Source organism: Anser brachyrhynchus (assembly GCF_964034855.1).
Source record: "Anser brachyrhynchus genome assembly, chromosome: 3".
NCBI lineage: Eukaryota > Metazoa > Chordata > Aves > Anseriformes > Anatidae > Anser > Anser brachyrhynchus.
Genome location: NC_137696.1, coordinates 116,047,987 through 116,068,448, shown reverse-complemented (window position 1 = coordinate 116,068,448; position 20,462 = coordinate 116,047,987). Strand labels below are relative to the sequence as shown.

Genomic DNA, 20,462 nt, shown 5'->3' with positions numbered 1-20,462 from the left:
TGACTTGCCAGAGAGAGCCAAACTTGGCTGGCATGAGGAAGATCGGCTGGACCGCACTCACGGTCCCCTTGCTCCACCTTCCCAGCTCAAGCTTGTCCCTCTTCGCTCGTCAGCTCACGGCAAAATGGCAGCCAGCCTCGCTCAGCCCCACTTATATAGCCCGCCCCCGATTGTGATGCGCGTTGTCATCCCTCCCCAGCTGTGGTGACAGCAGCGCTCAGCCATGGCAACGTTTGTGATGCAGGGACAGCGGGGATGAGGTGGCCCTCCCCGAGCTGAGCTAAGCCCCAGGAGGTGACCTTCACCCGAGCACCAGGCAGCAGCCAGCCCAGCCGGGCCAGCTCAGCGCAGCGGGGCCATGGCCAGCCCACCCTAGTGCCGAGAGCTGGCCCTGCGCAGGGCCCTGCAAAGCCTCTGGCCTCTCACTATGTAGGGTTGAACCCCCGGTTGTGAGCTGCACTCCCCCTTCTGAGAGACCATGAACCACTTTATGGCCCTCATGCATCCAGCAAAGCAACGATGGTGACACAGTGACAATGGTGAAGGCCCAAGGGAGCGCGTTTAGACCACCCCAGCCAAGAGGAGCACTGCTCCCCAGAGTATGACCACTCAACGGTCCTTCGCTGAAAGGGGAATTAATGTGGGGAGGGCTCGCTGTGGCTGGGCAGCCAGGAACCCCCACAGCCAGCTCAACCCCCTTACCCTTACTCCAAGCGGTACCAGAGAGATAATGGGAAGGACAACAGTGAGAAAACTCCTGATTGAAATAAAAGCAGGGCAATTGGTCACCGACTACTTTCATAGGGATAGACTACTAAGCTTGGGGAATTTAACTGAAATTTAATCACCAAATTACTGGTTTGGCATAGGGAAGTGAAGGTCATAAACATTTCCACACTTAATGAAATGCAGTGGGACTTGCAAGAGCTTTTCCCTGGCGTTCCCCCATGTCAGCTCTCACTGCTCTCTTCCTCTGACTTGGGGATCCTGCTCACGTTCTTTTCCTTGGCCTTTTGCTCGCCTCAGCACATGCTAGGGCAGGTAGAGCTGCTGCTGAGCCCCAGAGCTCAGGGCTGTGATCCTGGCATCCTCCCAGGACTTTCAGGTCAATGCCTCCATGCCACAGCCCCGATCCTCCTTGAAAGGGAGAAGCAGGGGTTTGGAGGAGATGGGGCCACCCCATCCCACAGCAAGAAGCAGAAGTCACGCCCACAGAGGCGCCTGTCTGCTGTTCTGCCTGTCCTAGTGCAGCCAGAGCAACAGGCACTGGGGCCTCCATCTTCTCTGTCCCTGGCAGACACTCAACGTGCTTTCTCTCTGCCAGTTGCTGTCCTGAAGGACCTACACTGCTCCCAGACCCAAACCGTAGCTGTGGTGTGCAGGGGACTTCCAGGGAGGGGGGCAGCCCACGCTGCCTCTGAAGGCCTCAGGTGGAAGGCCAGCCCTATGTCCCTGCTCTCAGGTACCTGGAAGGTACCTGGAGCGCCATCCTAGTCCTGGCCTCTCCTCCAGAAGGTGCTAACAGAGCTGCCCACCTTGCCCATGCAAGCAGGTACGAGCAGTGAGCAGGGAATGGTGCCTCTGCTCCTCCAAAGGAAAGAAGAAACGCACATGAGGTTGCTTGGAAAGACACATTTATTGGGAGAGCTCCTGCTCCCTGGTGGCTCCAGGCAGGGATGGCTGCAGCTTTCTGTTTCTGCAGGAAGCCCGAGCAATCCCCTAATCCCGTGGTGAGACTGCTTTCCAGCGTTGGTTCTCTTCCCGTGAGGCTCCTCACCTCACTTCTTGATGCGGGCAAGTAGGGCCTTGCCTGCATCTCGGAGCGTGTCCCAGGCACACTGAAGGCAAAGGAGGATGGGGGTGAGCGCACAGCAGAGGCTGCCTGGCAGAGGTGGTGTCTCTGTCCTAGGATTCCTGTGTCTGGCTGCTGCACGTCTGGGGAGCCGCCGTGTTCCTGATGGCAGGGTCCAGGCAGGGGCTCGCTGGGATGGAAGTAGCCGCCGTTTGGGATGGGCGCTGTCTCAGGGTTGTCATCCCTTCCCAGCTGTGGTGACAGCAGCGCTCAGCCATGGCAACGTTTGTGATGCAGGGACAGCGGGGATGAGGTGGCCCACCCCGAGCTGAGCTAAGCCCCAGGAGGTGACCTTCACCCGAGCACCAGGCAGCAGCCAGCCCGGCCGGGCCAGCTCAGCGCAGCGGGGCCATGGCCAGCCCACCTCAGTGCCGAGAGCTGGCCCTGCGCAGGGCCCTGCAAGACCTCTGGCTTCTCACTAGGTAGGGCCAAACAGGAAGAAAAAGAGCAAGAAAACGTGTGGCTGAAATACAGGCAAGGCAATCGCTCCCTGACTACCATTCAGGGGCAAAGAAGATGGCAGGGATTCACCAACGGGAAGTGCTGCCTGACCAACTCGATAAGCTTGTAGACAAGCTGTAGATGTATGGGCTGGATGGGCAGTCAGTGGGGTGCACTGAAAACTGGCAGAATGGCCGAGCCCACAGGGTGGCTGGTGATCAGTGGCACAAAGTCTAGGTGGAGGCCAGTAACTAGCGGCATACGCCAGGAGTCAATACTGGATCCAGTCCTGTTTAGCATCTTCATTAGTGACCTGCATGACGGGGCAGACGTCTGCAGATGGCACAAAACTGGGGGGAGTGGCAGATACACCACAGGGTTGTGCTGCCGTCCGGAGGGTCCTGGACAGGAGGGAGAAATGGGCCGGAAGGAACATCTTGAAGATCAGCCAGGGGAATTCTGTGCAAAGTCCTGCACCTGGGTAGGCACAACCCCTGGCACCAGGACATGCTGGGGGCCGCCCCGCTGGAGAGCAGCTTGGAGGAAAGGGACCTGGGGGTCCTGGTGAACGTGAGGCAGCAACGCACCCTTGCTGCAAAGAAGGCTAATAGTATCCTGGGCTGCATCAGGCACAGTATTGTCAGCAGGTCAGGAGAGGTGATCCTGCCCCTCTACTCTGCACTGGTGAGGCCGCACCTGGAGTAGCGAGTCCAGGTCTGGGCTCCCCAGTACAAGGCAGACGTGGGCATGCTGGAGAGAGTCCAGTGTAGGGCCACAAAGACGATAAAGGGACTGGAGCGTGTCTCCTGTGAGGAAAGGCTGAGAGAGCTTTTCAGCCTGGAGGAGAGAAGGGTGAGGGGATCTTATCGGTGTCTATCAGTCCCTGAAGGGGGGTGCAAAGAGGCTGGAGCCAGGTTCTGTTTGGTGGTGCCCTGTGCCAGGACAAGAGGCGACGGGCACAAACTGGAACGCAGGAGGTTCCCTCTGAGCAGGAGGAAACACTTTCTTTATATGAGGGTGACCGAGCACTGGCACGGGTTGCCCAGGGGCTGTGGGGTCTCCTCCCTGGAGATCTTCGAAAGCTGCCTGGATGTGGTCCTGGGCACCCTGCTCCGGGTGTCTGCTGGAGCAGGGACATTGAACCAGATGAGCTCCAGAGGTCCCTTCCAACCTCAAACTAGTCTGTGATTCTGTGACTCAGCTTGGGGAAATTAACTGAATCTTAGACATCCAGCTGTTGGGTTGTGTATTGGGAAGTAAAGGCGATAAACATTTAAACACCTAGTGAAACGGAGTGAGACCTGCAAGAGCTCTTCTTTATCACTCCTCTCTGCCAGCTCCCACTGCTCTCTTCCTGCCACTTAGGGTTCCTGCTCATGTCCTCCTTCTTGTCTGTTTTCTTGCCTCAGTAAGTGCTTGGGCATGTAGAGCTCCTAGTGAGCCCCAGAGCTCAGGACTCTGATCCCAGCACCTTCCAAGGGGTTTGGGGTTATCTCCAAGCCACAGCCGTGATCCTCCTTGAAACAGAGAGGCAGGGACTTTGGAGATGAGCCCACCCCATTCCACAGCAAGAAGGCATCTGTCTGCCCTTCCCAGGGTCACACTGCCTGTGCTGGTGCAGACGGAAGAACAGGCACTGGGGCCTCTGTCGTCTCAACGTCTGGTAACAATAGACATGGAGAAAGCTGAGGCATTCAGCAACTTCTTTGCCTCAGTCTTCACTGACAGGCAGGCTTCCCAAGTCTTTTGTTTCCCCGAGCCCGTAGATGGAGGTTGGGGGATCAAAGTCCCACCCACTATAAGCGAAGAGCAGTTTCGAGACCTTAGAGACCCATGGCAGGGGGGTGGAACTAGATGATCAGGAAGCATCATGCTCACAGTCTCTCATCCTCCTGGGGGATCTCAATCACACAGATGTTTGTGGGGAAAGCCGCATGGCAGGCAGTAAGCAATCCAGGAGACTTCTGGAGTCCATTGAGGACAAGTTCCTATTCCACGTATTAGCCAAACCAACCAGAGGAGAAGTGTTACCGGACCTGGTGCTCACCAGTGCAGAAGGAGCTCATTAAAGAAGTTAAGATTGGAGGAAGCCTAGGTTGCAGCGACCATGCCCTAGATGGTCAGAGGATCTGATCGGAACTGGCAGCTCTTTAAGGATATCTTCCTCGGAGCGCAAGAGCTCTGTGTTTCCATTTGTAATACATCAAACCGGGAAGGCAGGAAACCGCCATGGTTGAATAAGGATCTGCTGGTAAAACTTAGGCAAAAGAAGGAAACGCATAGACGGTGGAAAGAGGGCCACGTGCCCTGGGAAGAGTACAGTAATGCTCTCCGGATGTGCAGGGATGGGATCAGGAAAGCCAAGGCACTGACAGAACCAAACTTGGCAAGGGATGCAAAGAATAACGTAAAGGGGTTCTGCAGGTACATTGGCCACAGAAGAAAGACTAGGGAGAGTGTAGCGCCTCTGCCTAATGAAGATGGAGAACTGGTAACAACAGATGTGGAGAAGGCAGAGGTACTTAGCAACTTCTTTGCCTCGATCTACACCAGTGGTCAGGCTTCCCACACCCCTTGTGTCCCCAGATCTCTAGGCAGGGGCTGGGGAAGCAGAGTCCTTCCAACTGTAAGGAAGAGCAGGTTTGGGACCTCCTGATGCAACGTAACAACTACAAGTCTATGGGGCCTGGTGACATGCATCCTAGGGTCCTGAGGGAATTGGCTGATGTAGTTGCCAAGTCACTCTTCACCATATTTGAAAACTCACGGCAGTGAGGCAAAGTCCACAGTGACTGGAAAAGGGAAACATTTCAAAATTTTAAAAAGGGCAGAAAAGAAGGCCTGGGGAACTACACACTGGTGAGCCTCACGTCTGTGCCTGGGAAGATCATGGAATGAATCTTCCTGGAGGCAATGTTAAGGCACATGCAGGACGAGAAGGTGATCTGCGACAGCCAGCATGGCTTCACCAAGGGCAAATCATGCCTGACCAATCTGCTGGCCTTCTGTGATGGAGTGACTGCATCAGCTGACACGGGAGGACTGAACCATGTCACCTACTTGGACTTCTGTAAGGCCTTTGACACAGTGCCACATGACATCCTGATCTCCAAATTGGAGAGACATGGATTTGATGGGCAGACCATTTCGTGAATAAGGAGTTGGCTTGAAGGTCGCACCCGGAGTGGCGGTCAATGGCTCTATGTCCAGGTGGAGACCGGTGACGAGCGGTGTCCCTCAGGGGTCTGTCCTGGGACCGGTGCTTTTTAATATCTTCATCAATGATGCAGACGATGGGATTGAGTGCACCCTCAGCAAGTTTGCAGATGACACCAAGCTGAGTGGTGCAGTTGATACAACAGAAGGAAGGGATGCCATCCAAAGGGATCTAGACAGCGCCTAAAGAAGTGGGCCCATGGGAACCTAATGAGGTTCAACAAGTCCAAACGCATGGTGCTGCACCTGGGTCAGGGCAATCCCAGCCTTGAGGACGGACTGGGAGAAGAACTCATTGAGAGCAGCCCTGCAGAGAAGGACTTGGGGGTTCTGGTGGTTGAACGGCTCAACATGAGCCAGCCGTGCAGGCTTGCAGCCCAGAAGGCCAACTGCATCCCGGGCTGCATCAGCGGAGGAGTGGCCAGGACCAGCAGGTGGAGGGAGGTGATTGTCCCCCTCTGCACTGCCCTTGTGAGGCCCCACGTGGGGCACTGCGTCCAGGTCTGAGGCCCCCAGCACAACAAATGTGAACCTGTTAGAGTGAGCGCACAGGAGGGCTACAAAGATGATCAGAGGGCTGGAGCAGCTCTCCTATGAAGAAAGGCTGAGAGAGCTGGGGATGTTCAGCCTGAAGAAGAGAAGGCTCAGGGGAGACCTCATTATGACCATTTCATACTTAAAGGGGTCTCATAAAAAAGATGGAGAAGGACTCTTTACTTGGGTGGATAACGATAGAGCAAGGGGGAATGGTCTTAAATGAAAAGAGAATAGATTTAGACTAGACATTAGGAGGAAATTCTTCTCCCAGAGGGTGGTGAGGCACTGGCACAGGTTGCCCAGAGAAGTTGTAGATACCCCATCCCTATTCAAGGGGTGTTCAAGGATGTTCAAGGGATGTTCAAGGGCAAAGTGGATGAGGCCCTGGGCAACCTGATCTAGTGGGTGGCATCCCTGCCCATGGCAGGGGGATTGGAATAGGATGATCTTTAAGGCCCCTTCCAAACCAAGGCATTCTGTTATTTTATGATTCTCTGCCACACTGACCTCCAGGGAGCTTGGCAGCCCACGCTGCCTCTGAAAGCCTCAGGGGAAGGCCACCCCCAACCCACTCCTCCCCACAGAAGCAGCCAACAGAGCTGCCAGCCTTGCCCATGCAAGGAGGGCCCAGTAGTGAGCAGGGGAGCCGCAGCGCTTCCCCAGGAAATTAGAGACACTCGCCCATGAGCTTGTTTCCACTGACACATTTATTGAGAGAGTCCCCAGCCCCTGGTGGGGCTGGCAGGGATCTGCTGCTTGCTGGCTCCATGCCCTGCTGGATCCTGCTGAACCTTGGACCAGTAAGGGGAAGAGTGTGGCCAGACAGGGCAGGGGATGAGGGCTCCCGGATTTCAGTCTTCTTTGTGGTTCTGTGAGCTCAGTGTGCTCATGATACCGGTGCCAGGAAAATGTTGCAGAAGCTTCCCTTGTGCTATTACAGGGATTGATACGACTCCTCTGCGCCCCTCTGGCTGCTGGGTGGCCGTGATATTCTTCTGGCCCTGCTGCCCCTTGGCCCTGTCTGCGGATGGTTTCTTCTCTCCCACTGTCTCTCCTCCAGCTGCACCTGGGACTGCAGTTGCAGACGGAGCCCAATTCTGGGAGCTTTCAGTGGCAGACAGATTGTGCTTTGGGGCTTTGATGCACTTAGGGCGGAGTCTTGCGAAGACGGGTCCGTCCTGGGAGCATCCCTTGTCCTTCCGTGCCCTCCTACGTCTTCTGCGTGGCACGGCCCCAGTGCCCTCTGCTGCTGGGTCCATCCTTGATTGCCCCGCGTTGTCTGGGAGCTGCTTCGACCGTGAAGCCTGCACCTGCTTCTGCACATCTTTAACAATTTTTTTGGCTTTGCGGCAGTCTCTTGGTGTTATGAGGACCTCTGGTATGTGGGGCATATCAAGAGAGATCCAAACGTGGTGTGGAGGCCGTGGTAGAGCTGAGGGTCTGTCCCCACTGGAGCTGTGTTTTCTCTGTGGGGACCTTCTTCTTGGAGATGCTGGTGTCTCCATGTCCCCTGTAGTGGAGATGCTGGGGCCCTCACCCTTCTTATCTGATTGACCCCGCGGAGCTCCCTTGCTCTGTGGCGACGCCTGCTCTGCCTGGATGGAAGGGGAATCCCCTGCTGCCCAAGCGTCCTGGTTCATCTTGCTGGTGCCAGGCAGGGTCATCTTGCTGGTCGTGCTGCTGCCGTTGGCTCTTCCTCCACACTCCATTTTCTGGCGGGATCTGTCCCCATCCTCCTGAGGCTTCATCCCCTGTTCCACTCTCAGAACAGCTGCTGGCACAGAGTGGACAGGCTCAGTCTGGGAGTCTTTCTGTCCCAGGACGGGGTCTGAAGATCTTTTCATGTGAGCCAGGATCCTTGGTAGCCCGAAGAGCCCTTTTGACAGCTTTTGTCCGTTAGGCCCCTCCAGATGACTGTTCACAATCTTTTCCGCACAGGGTGGGTCCTCCTCCACAGGAGTCACCACCACATGTGGCTCTGCTTGCCGCTGGGGTGATTGAGGAGCTGTGGCTGGGACAGCTGTCCTTGCTTCCAGGACAGTGGCTGAAAAGCTCTCCTCACAGGAGAACACCATCTCTGACAGTCCAGATTGCTTTTGGATATACATTTTTTCCACTGCACACTCCAGCTGATTTTTCACAGCCGTGTCTATGAAGGTCAGGTCCCACACCGCGGGAACCGCCTTCATATTAGGCTCTTCTTGCTTCGATACTTTTGAAGCAGAGGCTGGATCATTTTGTGGAGGCTTGTCCCCATCGGCTGGCAGGCGCTGTTTCTCCTCCTCTTTCTTATTTGAGCTGAAGTAGTTCAAGGCCTCCTTGGATTTCTTTTGTGGCAAAGCCGTCTTCATTTCCATGGAGTGGAATTTGGGCACCTCTGGAGGATGGCTGGGAGCAGCCTCCTGGAAATGGACGTGTTGCTGGTGTTGGTGCACACTGCTGGCCCTGTGGCATCTGACCACTTCTTTCCTGCACGGTTGGCAAGTGTCATGGTCATGCTGCTCCCCTGGGCCAGCCTTGGGATGCATGAGGCCAGGCTGGACCGCAGAAGCATGAAGCCAGTCTTCTTTCTGCAGAGGAGTGGGGGTAGATGCCCTTGAAATCTCTCCGGTTTCGCTCTCCGTGATGGTTGTGCAGGAGATGGTGCTCCAAGAATCCAGAGACACCGTTGAAGAGCAGCTGGTGTCACTCTCTGTGTCAGAAGTGGTAGACTCACTGCTGTCCTCTGGCAACTCCAAGTTGAGCCTGTGTGAGGAGGAGGAGGAGAAGGAGAAGGAAGATGATGGGAATGCTGAGCAAAGCACTCCTGAGCACCCTGGGACTCTCCCTCTGCCCCGAAGGAGCTGGCAGGCTGTGTCATTTCTGTGGGGTCCCCCAAGGTCCCTTGCCCAAGGCTCCCTCTTGGCCGGCTGGGCACAGAAGCTCCATCTGCCCCAGAAAGAGAGGGGACACTGCTATCTCTGCCTCGGCAGTAAATCCTTCTGCAAGGGCATTGCTCCTCGGATTTTAGTCCGCAAGTTTCCCTGTACCCCCCCAAGCCATTGCACTCATCCATGCCCCCAAACCCTGCCCCTGTTCCCATCCCCATCCCCTTCCCCTTCCCCTTCCCCTCCTCGGTGGTCTCACATTTCCATGTATTTGTTGAGGTCCTCAAGGTTCCTGTTGAACAGTTGGGCTAGTTCAAGTACTCCATCCATCTTTGGGTGCTCGGGACATCTGCAAAGGGGCAAAGGGCAGCATTAGCGGGACCTCCTTTGGTGGGGGGCTGACTAGAGGGGGCTGTCACGCGCCAGCAGCGACGATTCCACTTACTGCTTCCTCTTGCACCATGAACAGTTGTGGAGGGTCCAAACTGGGGGGAGAGAAAACAGAGAGTCAGTGGATGGGGAGGCCGTGGGGGGATGGCGGGTACATGGGGCCGGGCGGTGTCTTTGCAGGGCACCTACCCTTGCCCAGGGCTGCTCACCTCTGCGATTCTCCTGGTTCCTTCTGTAACAGCACCTCCTCGTCCTCCCTTCCTACATGGACACAGAAAGCAGCGGGTGAGAGGGAGTCCCCAGCAGCCTCAGTGGCACCCACAAACCCAGGGCATGGCCGGGGCCAGGCCCGTGCCTGCCCCAAGCGTCCTGGCCCAGGCTGGCCAGGCCTGGCTGGGACACGGCCTCCCGTCCCAGGCAGGGCCTGCCTCAGCACCAGCCCTGCCTCCTACCTGCGGCTTGGCCCTGGGCATCATGGAGAAGCAGGCAAACGCCAGCAGCAGGAGCCACAGGAAGGCGTAGAAGGCCCAGAAGGCTTCTGGGCTGGGGAAGAAGCTCAGTACCCAGGCATCAGCCATGCCTATGACTTGCCAGAGAGAGCCAAACTTGGCTGGCATGGGGAAGATCGGTTGGACCGCACTCACGGTCCCCTTGCTCCACCTTCCCAGCTCAAGCTTGTCCCTCTTCGCTCGTCAGCTCACGGCAAAATGGCAGCCAGCCTCGCTCAGCCCCACTTATATAGCCCGCCCCCGATTGTGATGCGCGTTGTCATCCCTCCCCAGCTGTTGTGACATCAGTGCTCAGCCATGGCAACGTTTGTGATGCAGGGACAGCGGGGATGAGGTGGCCCTCCCCGAGCTGAGCTAAGCCCCAGGAGGTGACCTTCACCCGAGCACCAGGCAGCAGCCAGCCCGGCCGGGCCAGCTCAGCGCAGCGGGGCCATGGCCAGCCCACCCCAGTGTCGAGAGCTGGCCCTGCGCAGGGCCCTGCAAAGCCTCCGGCCTCTCACTAGGAAGGGTTGAACTCCCGGTTGTGCGCTGCACTCCCCCTTCTGAGAGACCATGAGCCACTTCATGGCCCTCAGGCATCCAGCAAAGCAACGGTGGTGACACAGTGACAATGGTGAAGGCCCAAGGGAGCACGTTTAGACCACCCCAGCCAAGAGGAGCACTGCTCCCCAGAGTATGACCACTCAACGGTCCTTCGCTGAAAGGGGAATTAATGTGGGGAGGGCTCGCTGTGGCTGGGCAGCCAGGAACCCCCACAGCCAGCTCAACCCCCTTACCCTTACTCCAAGCGGTACCAGAGAGATAATGGGAAGGACAACAGTGAGAAAACTCCTGGTTGAAATAAAAGCAGGGCAATTGGTCACCGACTACTTTCATAGGGATAGACTACTAAGCTTGGGGAATTTAACTGAAATTTAATCACCAAATTACTGGTTTGGCATAGGGAAGTGAAGGTCATAAACATTTCCACACTTAATGAAATGCAGTGGGACTTGCAAGAGCTTTTCCCTGGCGTTCCCCCATGTCAGCTCTCACTGCTCTCTTCCTCTGACTTGGGGATCCTGCTCACGTTCTTTTCCTTGGCCTTTTGCTCGCCTCAGCACATGCTAGGGCAGGTAGAGCTGCTGCTGAGCCCCAGAGCTCAGGGCTGTGATCCTGGCACCCTCCCAGGACTTTCAGGTCAATGCCTCCATGCCACAGCCCCGATCCTCCTTGAAAGGGAGAAGCAGGGGTTTGGAGGAGATGGGGCCACCCCATCCCACAGCAAGAAGCAGAAGTCACGCCCACAGAGGCGCCTGTCTGCTGTTCTGCCTGTCCTAGTGCAGCCAGAGCAACAGGCACTGGGGCCTCCATCTTCTCTGTCCCTGGCAGACACTCAACGTGCTTTCTCTCTGCCAGTTGCTGTCCTGAAGGACCTACACTGCTCCCAAACCCAAACCGTAGCTGTGGTGTACAGGGGACTTCCAGGGAGGGGGGCAGCCCACGCTGCCTCTGAAGGCCTCAGGTGGAAGGCCAGCCCTATGTCCCTGCTCTCAGGTACCTGGAAGGTACCTGGAGCGCCATCCTAGTCCTGGCCTCTCCTCCAGAAGGTGCTAACAGAGCTGCCCACCTTGCCCATGCAAGCAGGTACGAGCAGTGAGCAGGGAATGGTGCCTCTGCTCCTCCAAAGGAAAGAAGAAACGCACATGAGGTTGCTTGGAAAGACACATTTATTGGGAGAGCTCCTGCTCCCTGGTGGCTCCAGGCAGGGATGGCTGCAGCTTTCTGTTTCTGCAGGAAGCCCGAGCAATCCCCTAATCCCGTGGTGAGACTGCTTTCCAGCGTTGGTTCTCTTCCCGTGAGGCTCCTCACCTCACTTCTTGATGCGGGCAAGTAGGGCCTTGCCTGCATCTCGGAGCGTGTCCCAGGCACACTGAAGGCAAAGGAGGATGGGGGTGAGCGCACAGCAGAGGCTGCCTGGCAGAGGTGGTGTCTCTGTCCTAGGATTCCTGTGTCTGGCTGCTGCACGTCTGGGGAGCCGCCGTGTTCCTGATGGCAGGGTCCAGGCAGGGGCTCGCTGGGATGGAAGTAGCCGCCGTTTGGGATGGGCGCTGTCTCAGGGTTGTCATCCCTTCCCAGCTGTGGTGACAGCAGCGCTCAGCCATGGCAACGTTTGTGATGCAGGGACAGCGGGGATGAGGTGGCCCACCCCGAGCTGAGCTAAGCCCCAGGAGGTGACCTTCACCCGAGCACCAGGCAGCAGCCAGCCCGGCCGGGCCAGCTCAGCGCAGCGGGGCCATGGCCAGCCCACCTCAGTGCCGAGAGCTGGCCCTGCGCAGGGCCCTGCAAGACCTCCGGCTTCTCACTAGGTAGGGCCAAACAGGAAGAAAAAGAGCAAGAAAACGTGTGGCTGAAATACAGGCAAGGCAATCGCTCCCTGACTACCATTCAGGGGCAAAGAAGATGGCAGGGATTCACCAACGGGAAGTGCTGCCTGACCAACTCGATAAGCTTGTAGACAAGCTGTAGATGTATGGGCTGGATGGGCAGTCAGTGGGGTGCACTGAAAACTGGCAGAATGGCCGAGCCCACAGGGTGGCTGGTGATCAGTGGCACAAAGTCTAGGTGGAGGCCAGTAACTAGCGGCATACGCCAGGAGTCAATACTGGATCCAGTCCTGTTTAGCATCTTCATTAGTGACCTGCATGACGGGGCAGACGTCTGCAGATGGCACAAAACTGGGGGGAGTGGCAGATACACCACAGGGTTGTGCTGCCGTCCGGAGGGTCCTGGACAGGAGGGAGAAATGGGCCGGAAGGAACATCTTGAAGATCAGCCAGGGGAATTCTGTGCAAAGTCCTGCACCTGGGTAGGCACAACCCCTGGCACCAGGACATGCTGGGGGCCGCCCCGCTGGAGAGCAGCTTGGAGGAAAGGGACCTGGGGGTCCTGGTGAACGTGAGGCAGCAACGCACCCTTGCTGCAAAGAAGGCTAATAGTATCCTGGGCTGCATCAGGCACAGTATTGTCAGCAGGTCAGGAGAGGTGATCCTGCCCCTCTACTCTGCACTGGTGAGGCCGCACCTGGAGTAGCGAGTCCAGGTCTGGGCTCCCCAGTACAAGGCAGACGTGGGCATGCTGGAGAGAGTCCAGTGTAGGGCCACAAAGACGATAAAGGGACTGGAGCGTGTCTCCTGTGAGGAAAGGCTGAGAGAGCTTTTCAGCCTGGAGGAGAGAAGGGTGAGGGGATCTTATCGGTGTCTATCAGTCCCTGAAGGGGGGTGCAAAGAGGCTGGAGCCAGGTTCTGTTTGGTGGTGCCCTGTGCCAGGACAAGAGGCGACGGGCACAAACTGGAACGCAGGAGGTTCCCTCTGAGCAGGAGGAAACACTTTCTTTATATGAGGGTGACCGAGCACTGGCACGGGTTGCCCAGGGGCTGTGGGGTCTCCTCCCTGGAGATCTTCGAAAGCTGCCTGGATGTGGTCCTGGGCACCCTGCTCCGGGTGTCTGCTGGAGCAGGGACATTGAACCAGATGAGCTCCAGAGGTCCCTTCCAACCTCAAACTAGTCTGTGATTCTGTGACTCAGCTTGGGGAAATTAACTGAATCTTAGACATCCAGCTGTTGGGTTGTGTATTGGGAAGTAAAGGCGATAAACATTTAAACACCTAGTGAAACGGAGTGAGACCTGCAAGAGCTCTTCTTTATCACTCCTCTCTGCCAGCTCCCACTGCTCTCTTCCTGCCACTTAGGGTTCCTGCTCATGTCCTCCTTCTTGTCTGTTTTCTTGCCTCAGTAAGTGCTTGGGCATGTAGAGCTCCTAGTGAGCCCCAGAGCTCAGGACTCTGATCCCAGCACCTTCCAAGGGGTTTGGGGTTATCTCCAAGCCACAGCCGTGATCCTCCTTGAAACAGAGAGGCAGGGACTTTGGAGATGAGCCCACCCCATTCCACAGCAAGAAGGCATCTGTCTGCCCTTCCCAGGGTCACACTGCCTGTGCTGGTGCAGACGGAAGAACAGGCACTGGGGCCTCTGTCGTCTCAACGTCTGGTAACAATAGACATGGAGAAAGCTGAGGCATTCAGCAACTTCTTTGCCTCAGTCTTCACTGACAGGCAGGCTTCCCAAGTCTTTTGTTTCCCCGAGCCCGTAGATGGAGGTTGGGGGATCAAAGTCCCACCCACTATAAGCGAAGAGCAGTTTCGAGACCTTAGAGACCCATGGCAGGGGGGTGGAACTAGATGATCAGGAAGCATCATGCTCACAGTCTCTCATCCTCCTGGGGGATCTCAATCACACAGATGTTTGTGGGGAAAGCCGCATGGCAGGCAGTAAGCAATCCAGAAGACTTCTGGAGTCCATTGAGGACAAGTTCCTATTCCACGTATTAGCCAAACCAACCAGAGGAGAAGTGTTACCGGACCTGGTGCTCACCAGTGCAGAAGGAGCTCATTAAAGAAGTTAAGATTGGAGGAAGCCTAGGTTGCAGCGACCATGCCCTAGATGGTCAGAGGATCTGATCGGAACTGGCAGCTCTTTAAGGATATCTTCCTCGGAGCGCAAGAGCTCTGTGTTTCCATTTGTAATACATCAAACCGGGAAGGCAGGAAACCGCCATGGTTGAATAAGGATCTGCTGGTAAAACTTAGGCAAAAGAAGGAAACGCATAGACGGTGGAAAGAGGGCCACGTGCCCTGGGAAGAGTACAGTAATGCTCTCCGGATGTGCAGGGATGGGATCAGGAAAGCCAAGGCACTGACAGAACCAAACTTGGCAAGGGATGCAAAGAATAACGTAAAGGGGTTCTGCAGGTACATTGGCCACAGAAGAAAGACTAGGGAGAGTGTAGCGCCTCTGCCTAATGAAGATGGAGAACTGGTAACAACAGATGTGGAGAAGGCAGAGGTACTTAGCAACTTCTTTGCCTCGATCTACACCAGTGGTCAGGCTTCCCACACCCCTTGTGTCCCCAGATCTCTAGGCAGGGGCTGGGGAAGCAGAGTCCTTCCAACTGTAAGGAAGAGCAGGTTTGGGACCTCCTGATGCAACGTAACAACTACAAGTCTATGGGGCCTGGTGACATGCATCCTAGGGTCCTGAGGGAATTGGCTGATGTAGTTGCCAAGTCACTCTTCACCATATTTGAAAACTCACGGCAGTGAGGCAAAGTCCACAGTGACTGGAAAAGGGAAACATTTCAAAATTTTAAAAAGGGCAGAAAAGAAGGCCTGGGGAACTACACACTGGTGAGCCTCACGTCTGTGCCTGGGAAGATCATGGAATGAATCTTCCTGGAGGCAATGTTAAGGCACATGCAGGACGAGAAGGTGATCTGCGACAGCCAGCATGGCTTCACCAAGGGCAAATCATGCCTGACCAATCTGCTGGCCTTCTGTGATGGAGTGACTGCATCAGCTGACACGGGAGGACTGAACCATGTCACCTACTTGGACTTCTGTAAGGCCTTTGACACAGTGCCACATGACATCCTGATCTCCAAATTGGAGAGACATGGATTTGATGGGCAGACCATTTCGTGAATAAGGAGTTGGCTTGAAGGTCGCACCCGGAGTGGCGGTCAATGGCTCTATGTCCAGGTGGAGACCGGTGACGAGCGGTGTCCCTCAGGGGTCTGTCCTGGGACCGGTGCTTTTTAATATCTTCATCAATGATGCAGACGATGGGATTGAGTGCACCCTCAGCAAGTTTGCAGATGACACCAAGCTGAGTGGTGCAGTTGATACAACAGAAGGAAGGGATGCCATCCAAAGGGATCTAGACAGCGCCTAAAGAAGTGGGCCCATGGGAACCTAATGAGGTTCAACAAGTCCAAACGCATGGTGCTGCACCTGGGTCAGGGCAATCCCAGCCTTGAGGACGGACTGGGAGAAGAACTCATTGAGAGCAGCCCTGCAGAGAAGGACTTGGGGGTTCTGGTGGTTGAACGGCTCAACATGAGCCAGCCGTGCAGGCTTGCAGCCCAGAAGGCCAACTGCATCCCGGGCTGCATCAGCGGAGGAGTGGCCAGGACCAGCAGGTGGAGGGAGGTGATTGTCCCCCTCTGCACTGCCCTTGTGAGGCCCCACGTGGGGCACTGCGTCCAGGTCAGAGGCCCCCAGCACAACAAATGTGAACCTGTTAGAGTGAGCGCACAGGAGGGCTACAAAGATGATCAGAGGGCTGGAGCAGCTCTCCTATGAAGAAAGGCTGAGAGAGCTGGGGATGTTCAGCCTGAAGAAGAGAAGGCTCAGGGGAGACCTCATTATGACCATTTCATACTTAAAGGGGTCTCATAAAAAAGATGGAGAAGGACTCTTTACTTGGGTGGATAACGATAGAGCAAGGGGGAATGGTCTTAAATGAAAAGAGAATAGATTTAGACTAGACATTAGGAGGAAATTCTTCTCCCAGAGGGTGGTGAGGCACTGGCACAGGTTGCCCAGAGAAGTTGTAGATACCCCATCCCTATTCAAGGGGTGTTCAAGGATGTTCAAGGGATGTTCAAGGGCAAAGTGGATGAGGCCCTGGGCAACCTGATCTAGTGAGTGGCATCCCTGCCCATGGCAGGGGGATTGGAATAGGATGATCTTTAAGGCCCCTTCCAAACCAAGGCATTCTGTTATTTTATGATTCTCTGCCACACTGACCTCCAGGGAGCTTGGCAGCCCACGCTGCCTCTGAAAGCCTCAGGGGAAGGCCACCCCCAACCCACTCCTCCCCACAGAAGCAGCCAACAGAGCTGCCAGCCTTGCCCATGCAAGGAGGGCCCAGTAGTGAGCAGGGGAGCCGCAGCGCTTCCCCAGGAAATTAGAGACACTCGCCCATGAGCTTGTTTCCACTGACACATTTATTGAGAGAGTCCCCAGCCCCTGGTGGGGCTGGCAGGGATCTGCTGCTTGCTGGCTCCATGCCCTGCTGGGTCCTGCTGCCCCTTGGCCCTGTCTGCAGATGGTTTCTTCTCTCCCACTGTCTTTCCTCCAGCTGCACCTGGGACTGCAGCTGCAGACAGAGCCAAATTCTGGGAGCTTTCAGTGCCAGGCAGGTTGTGGTTTGGGGCTTCGATGCACTTAGGGCGGAGTCTTGCAAAGCCAGGTCTGTCGTGGAAGCATCCTTTGTCCTTCCGGCAGGGTGAGCGGTGGCGCTGCCTTGGTGTTCCACTGGGGCGCCTCAGTCTCGGAGTCTTTGCCTCAGGATGAGGTTTAAAAATCTCCTAATGGAAATCAGTATCCTTCTTCGCAGCCTGAAGAGCACTTTTGACTGCATTTTTCCACGAGGCCCCTTCAGATGACTTTCCACAGCCTTTTCCACACAGGGCGTGTCCCGCACCATGGGAACCACCTTCAAAGTAGGCTTTTCTGCTCGCTTAGATATTTTTGAAGCAGAGGCTGGGTCATCTTGTTGAGGCTTGTCTGCATCAGCTGGTAGGCGCAGTTTCTCCTCCTCTTTCTTTTCTGGGGTGAAGCAGACCAAGGTCTCCTGGGTCTCCTGGGTCTCCTTTTGTGGCAAAGATGTCTTCATTTCCCTGGAGTGGAATTTGGGCACCTCTGGAGGATGGCTGGGAGCAGCCTGCTGGACCTGGACGTGTTGCTGGTGTAGGTGCACACTGCTTCCTGAGTGTGCACCGACCACTTCTTTCCTGCAGCATGGGTGAGTGTCATGGTCACACTGCTCCTCTGGGCCAGCCTTGGGATGCACGAGGCCAGGCTGGACCGCAGAAGCATGAAGTGGGTCTGCTTTCTGCAGAGGAGTGGGGGTAGATGCCCTTGAAATCTGTGTGGTTTCATTCTCCCTGATGGTAGTGCAGGAGATGGTGCTCCAAGAGTCCAGAGACACCGTTGAAGAGCAGCTGGTGTCACTCTCTGTGTCAGAAGTGGTAGACTTGCTGCTGTCCTCTGGCAACTCCAAGTTGAGCCTGTGTGAGGAGGAGGAGGAGAAGGAGAAGGAAGATGATGGGAATGCTGAGCCAAGCACTCCTGAGCACCCTGGGACTCTCCCTCTGCCCTGAAGGAGCTGGCAGGCTGTGTCATTTCTGTGGGGTCCCCCAAGGGACCCCTTGGTCCCTTGCCCAAGGCTCCCTCTTGGCCGGCTGGGCACAGAAGCTCCATCTGCCCCAGAAAGAGAGGGGACACTGCTATCTCTGTGCCTCGGCGGTAAATCCTTCTGCAAGGGCATTGCTCCTCGGATTTTAGTCCGCAAGTTTCCCTGTGCCCCCCCAAGCCATTGCACTCATCCATGCCCCCAAACCCTGCCCCTGTTCCCATCCCCATCCCCTTCCCCTTCCCCTTCCCCTCCTCGGTGGTCTCACATTTCCATGTATTTGTTGAAGTCCTCAAGGATCCTGTTGAACAGTTGGGCTAGTTCAAGTACTCCATCCATCTTTGGGTGCTCGGGACATCTGCAAAGGGGCAAAGGGCAGCATTAGTGGGACCTCCTTTGGTGGGGGACTGACTAGAGGGGGCTGTCACGCGCCAGCAGCGACGATTCCACTTACTGCTTCCTCTTGCACCATGAACAGTTGTGGAGGGTCCGAACTGGGGGGAGAGAAGACAGAGAGTCAGTGGATGGGGAGGCCGTGGGGGGATGGCGGGTACATGGGGCCGGGCGGTGTCTTTGCAGGGCACCTGCCCTTGCCCAGGGCTGCTCACCTCTGCGATTCTCCTGGTTCCTTCTGTAACAGCACCTCCTCGTCCTCCCTTCCTACATGGACACAGAAAGCAGCGGGTGAGAGGGAGTCCCCAGCAGCCTCAGTGGCACCCACAAACCCAGGGCATGGCCAGGGCCAGGCCCGTGCCTGCCCCAAGCGTCCTGGCCCAGGCTGGCCAGGCCTGGCTGGGACACGGCCTCCCGTCCCAGGCAGGGCCTGCCTCAGCACCAGCCCTGACTCCTACCTGCGGCTTGGCCCTGGGCATCATGGAGAAGCAGGCAAACGCCAGCAGCAGGAGCCACAGGGAGCAGCAGAAGGCCCAGAAGGCTTCTGGGCTGGGGAAGAAGCTCAGTACCCAGGCATCAGCCATGCCTATGACTTGCCAGAGAGAGCCAAACTTGGCTGGCATGAGGAAGATCGGCTGGACCGCACTCACGGTCCCCTTGCTCCACCTTCCCAGCTCAAGCTTGTCCCTCTTCGCTCGTCAGCTCACGGCAAAATGGCAGCCAGCCTCGCTCAGCCCCACTTATATAGCCCGCCCCCGATTGTGATGCGCGTTGTCATCCCTCCCCAGCTGTTGTGACATCAGCGCTCAGCCATGGCAACGTTTGTGATGCAGGGACAGCGGGGATGAGGTGGCCCTCCCCGAGCTGAGCTAAGCCCCAGGAGGTGACCTTCACCCGAGCACCAGGCAGCAGCCAGCCCGGCCGGGCCAGCTCAGCGCAGCGGGGCCATGGCCAGCCCACCCTAGTGCCGAGAGCTGGCCCTGCGCAGGGCCCTGCAAAGCCTCCGGCCTCTCACTAGGTAGGGCCAAACCGCAGGTCGTGCGCTGTGCTTCAAACCCAGATCTTCCAGCTCTTGTTCTTGCCATTCTCTCCCTTGCTCCACACGGGACGGGGGAACCAGTTTGTGGGTGTTTTTCGGCTACTGAGCAGCAACCATACTATGGCCATACTCAGGGGAGCCCAGCCTGGGGCTTGGGGCACGCAAGCTGGTGGCTGAAAGTGGTGAACAACTGAGTAAATGACCTCTCTCTGTCTCCTGGGGAGCTTGCACTGTGCCCACACACAAATCCCCACAACTTGCGTAAATGACATTAACACCTCGGAGACATCCTCTACACATATCTTCCTCTTCTTAACTTACTGTACAAAGTAATTGAGTTTGCAGGAAGATGTCCTCCTTGTCTTTTTGCCTTGGGCCATCTCATCCCCCAATACAAGGCTGCTGTCACATTTTCTACTTAGCCATTTTGAACAGTAAGTCCTAAAGATGGTGAAATATTAACCAGCTGGTATACCTCTTTATTCACAAAGGATAATTGGATCAACGACTGAACCTTAACCTGATATTTGAAGCCTCAGGGTGGTGCCTAGCCATGCTCTGGTGAGGGCTGTGAGACCTGATCCTTGATGTTCAATCACCGCAGCACTGTCTCAGCATCTGCCAGTGACAAGCTCCCAAATACAAAAATAAAAAAGGAAATGGAAGAGCTGTAGGATTCTGTGAGAAGGTTTATGAAGTAGTGAGCTTACCCTTTGTATGCTGGATACTGCATTTTACTGGTGCTTTAAATGGCTAAAAGCACATGGCCCAATTCTTTCTTGGAGGAACTTTAAGCACGTTATAAATTGGCTTTCAGGTTTAGGAAGAGGAATTCACAAAACAGAGATTGTTACAGTCCTGTGTCTTCCCTTGTAAAAAGTTTAAATGCTTACACTGGAGAATGCTCTTCCCTGATTGGTCTGGAAATATCCAATACAACAAATTTGATCTGAAAAGGTTTGAACAGAACAGGTAGTTTATTTATGAAACTAGTCATGTCTGACACCTTAAGGTCTAGAGATGTGCATAAACAAAACTAACAAACGGACAATATGCAGTAACTCAACACAGCGTCTTTTACCGAGACAAGCTTTAAGCCCCTGACCTCTCAAGAAACTGGTGGCTACTGCTGAATCCAAAACCATATTTGTTAACCAGAGAAAGCAGAGAATAATGACAGCAGACCCTCCCTGCCCACATC

At 55.8% G+C, this 20,462-nt stretch overlaps 1 protein-coding gene across 1 annotated transcript; it reads right to left on the bottom strand.

The window, feature by feature from the left end:
• Window positions 1–809: 809 nt before the first annotated feature.
• Window positions 810–14,155, bottom strand: LOC308192296 (uncharacterized protein). Its single transcript, XM_080585711.1, has 2 exons — window positions 9,173–14,155; window positions 810–8,791 (listed from the first exon to the last, which is right to left on the bottom strand). The coding sequence occupies exons 1-2, from the start codon at window positions 9,241–9,243 to the stop codon at window positions 6,898–6,900; spliced, it is 1,965 nt and encodes a 654-aa protein (XP_080441837.1). The 5' UTR covers window positions 9,244–14,155; the 3' UTR covers window positions 810–6,897.
• Window positions 14,156–20,462: the final 6,307 nt, after the last annotated feature.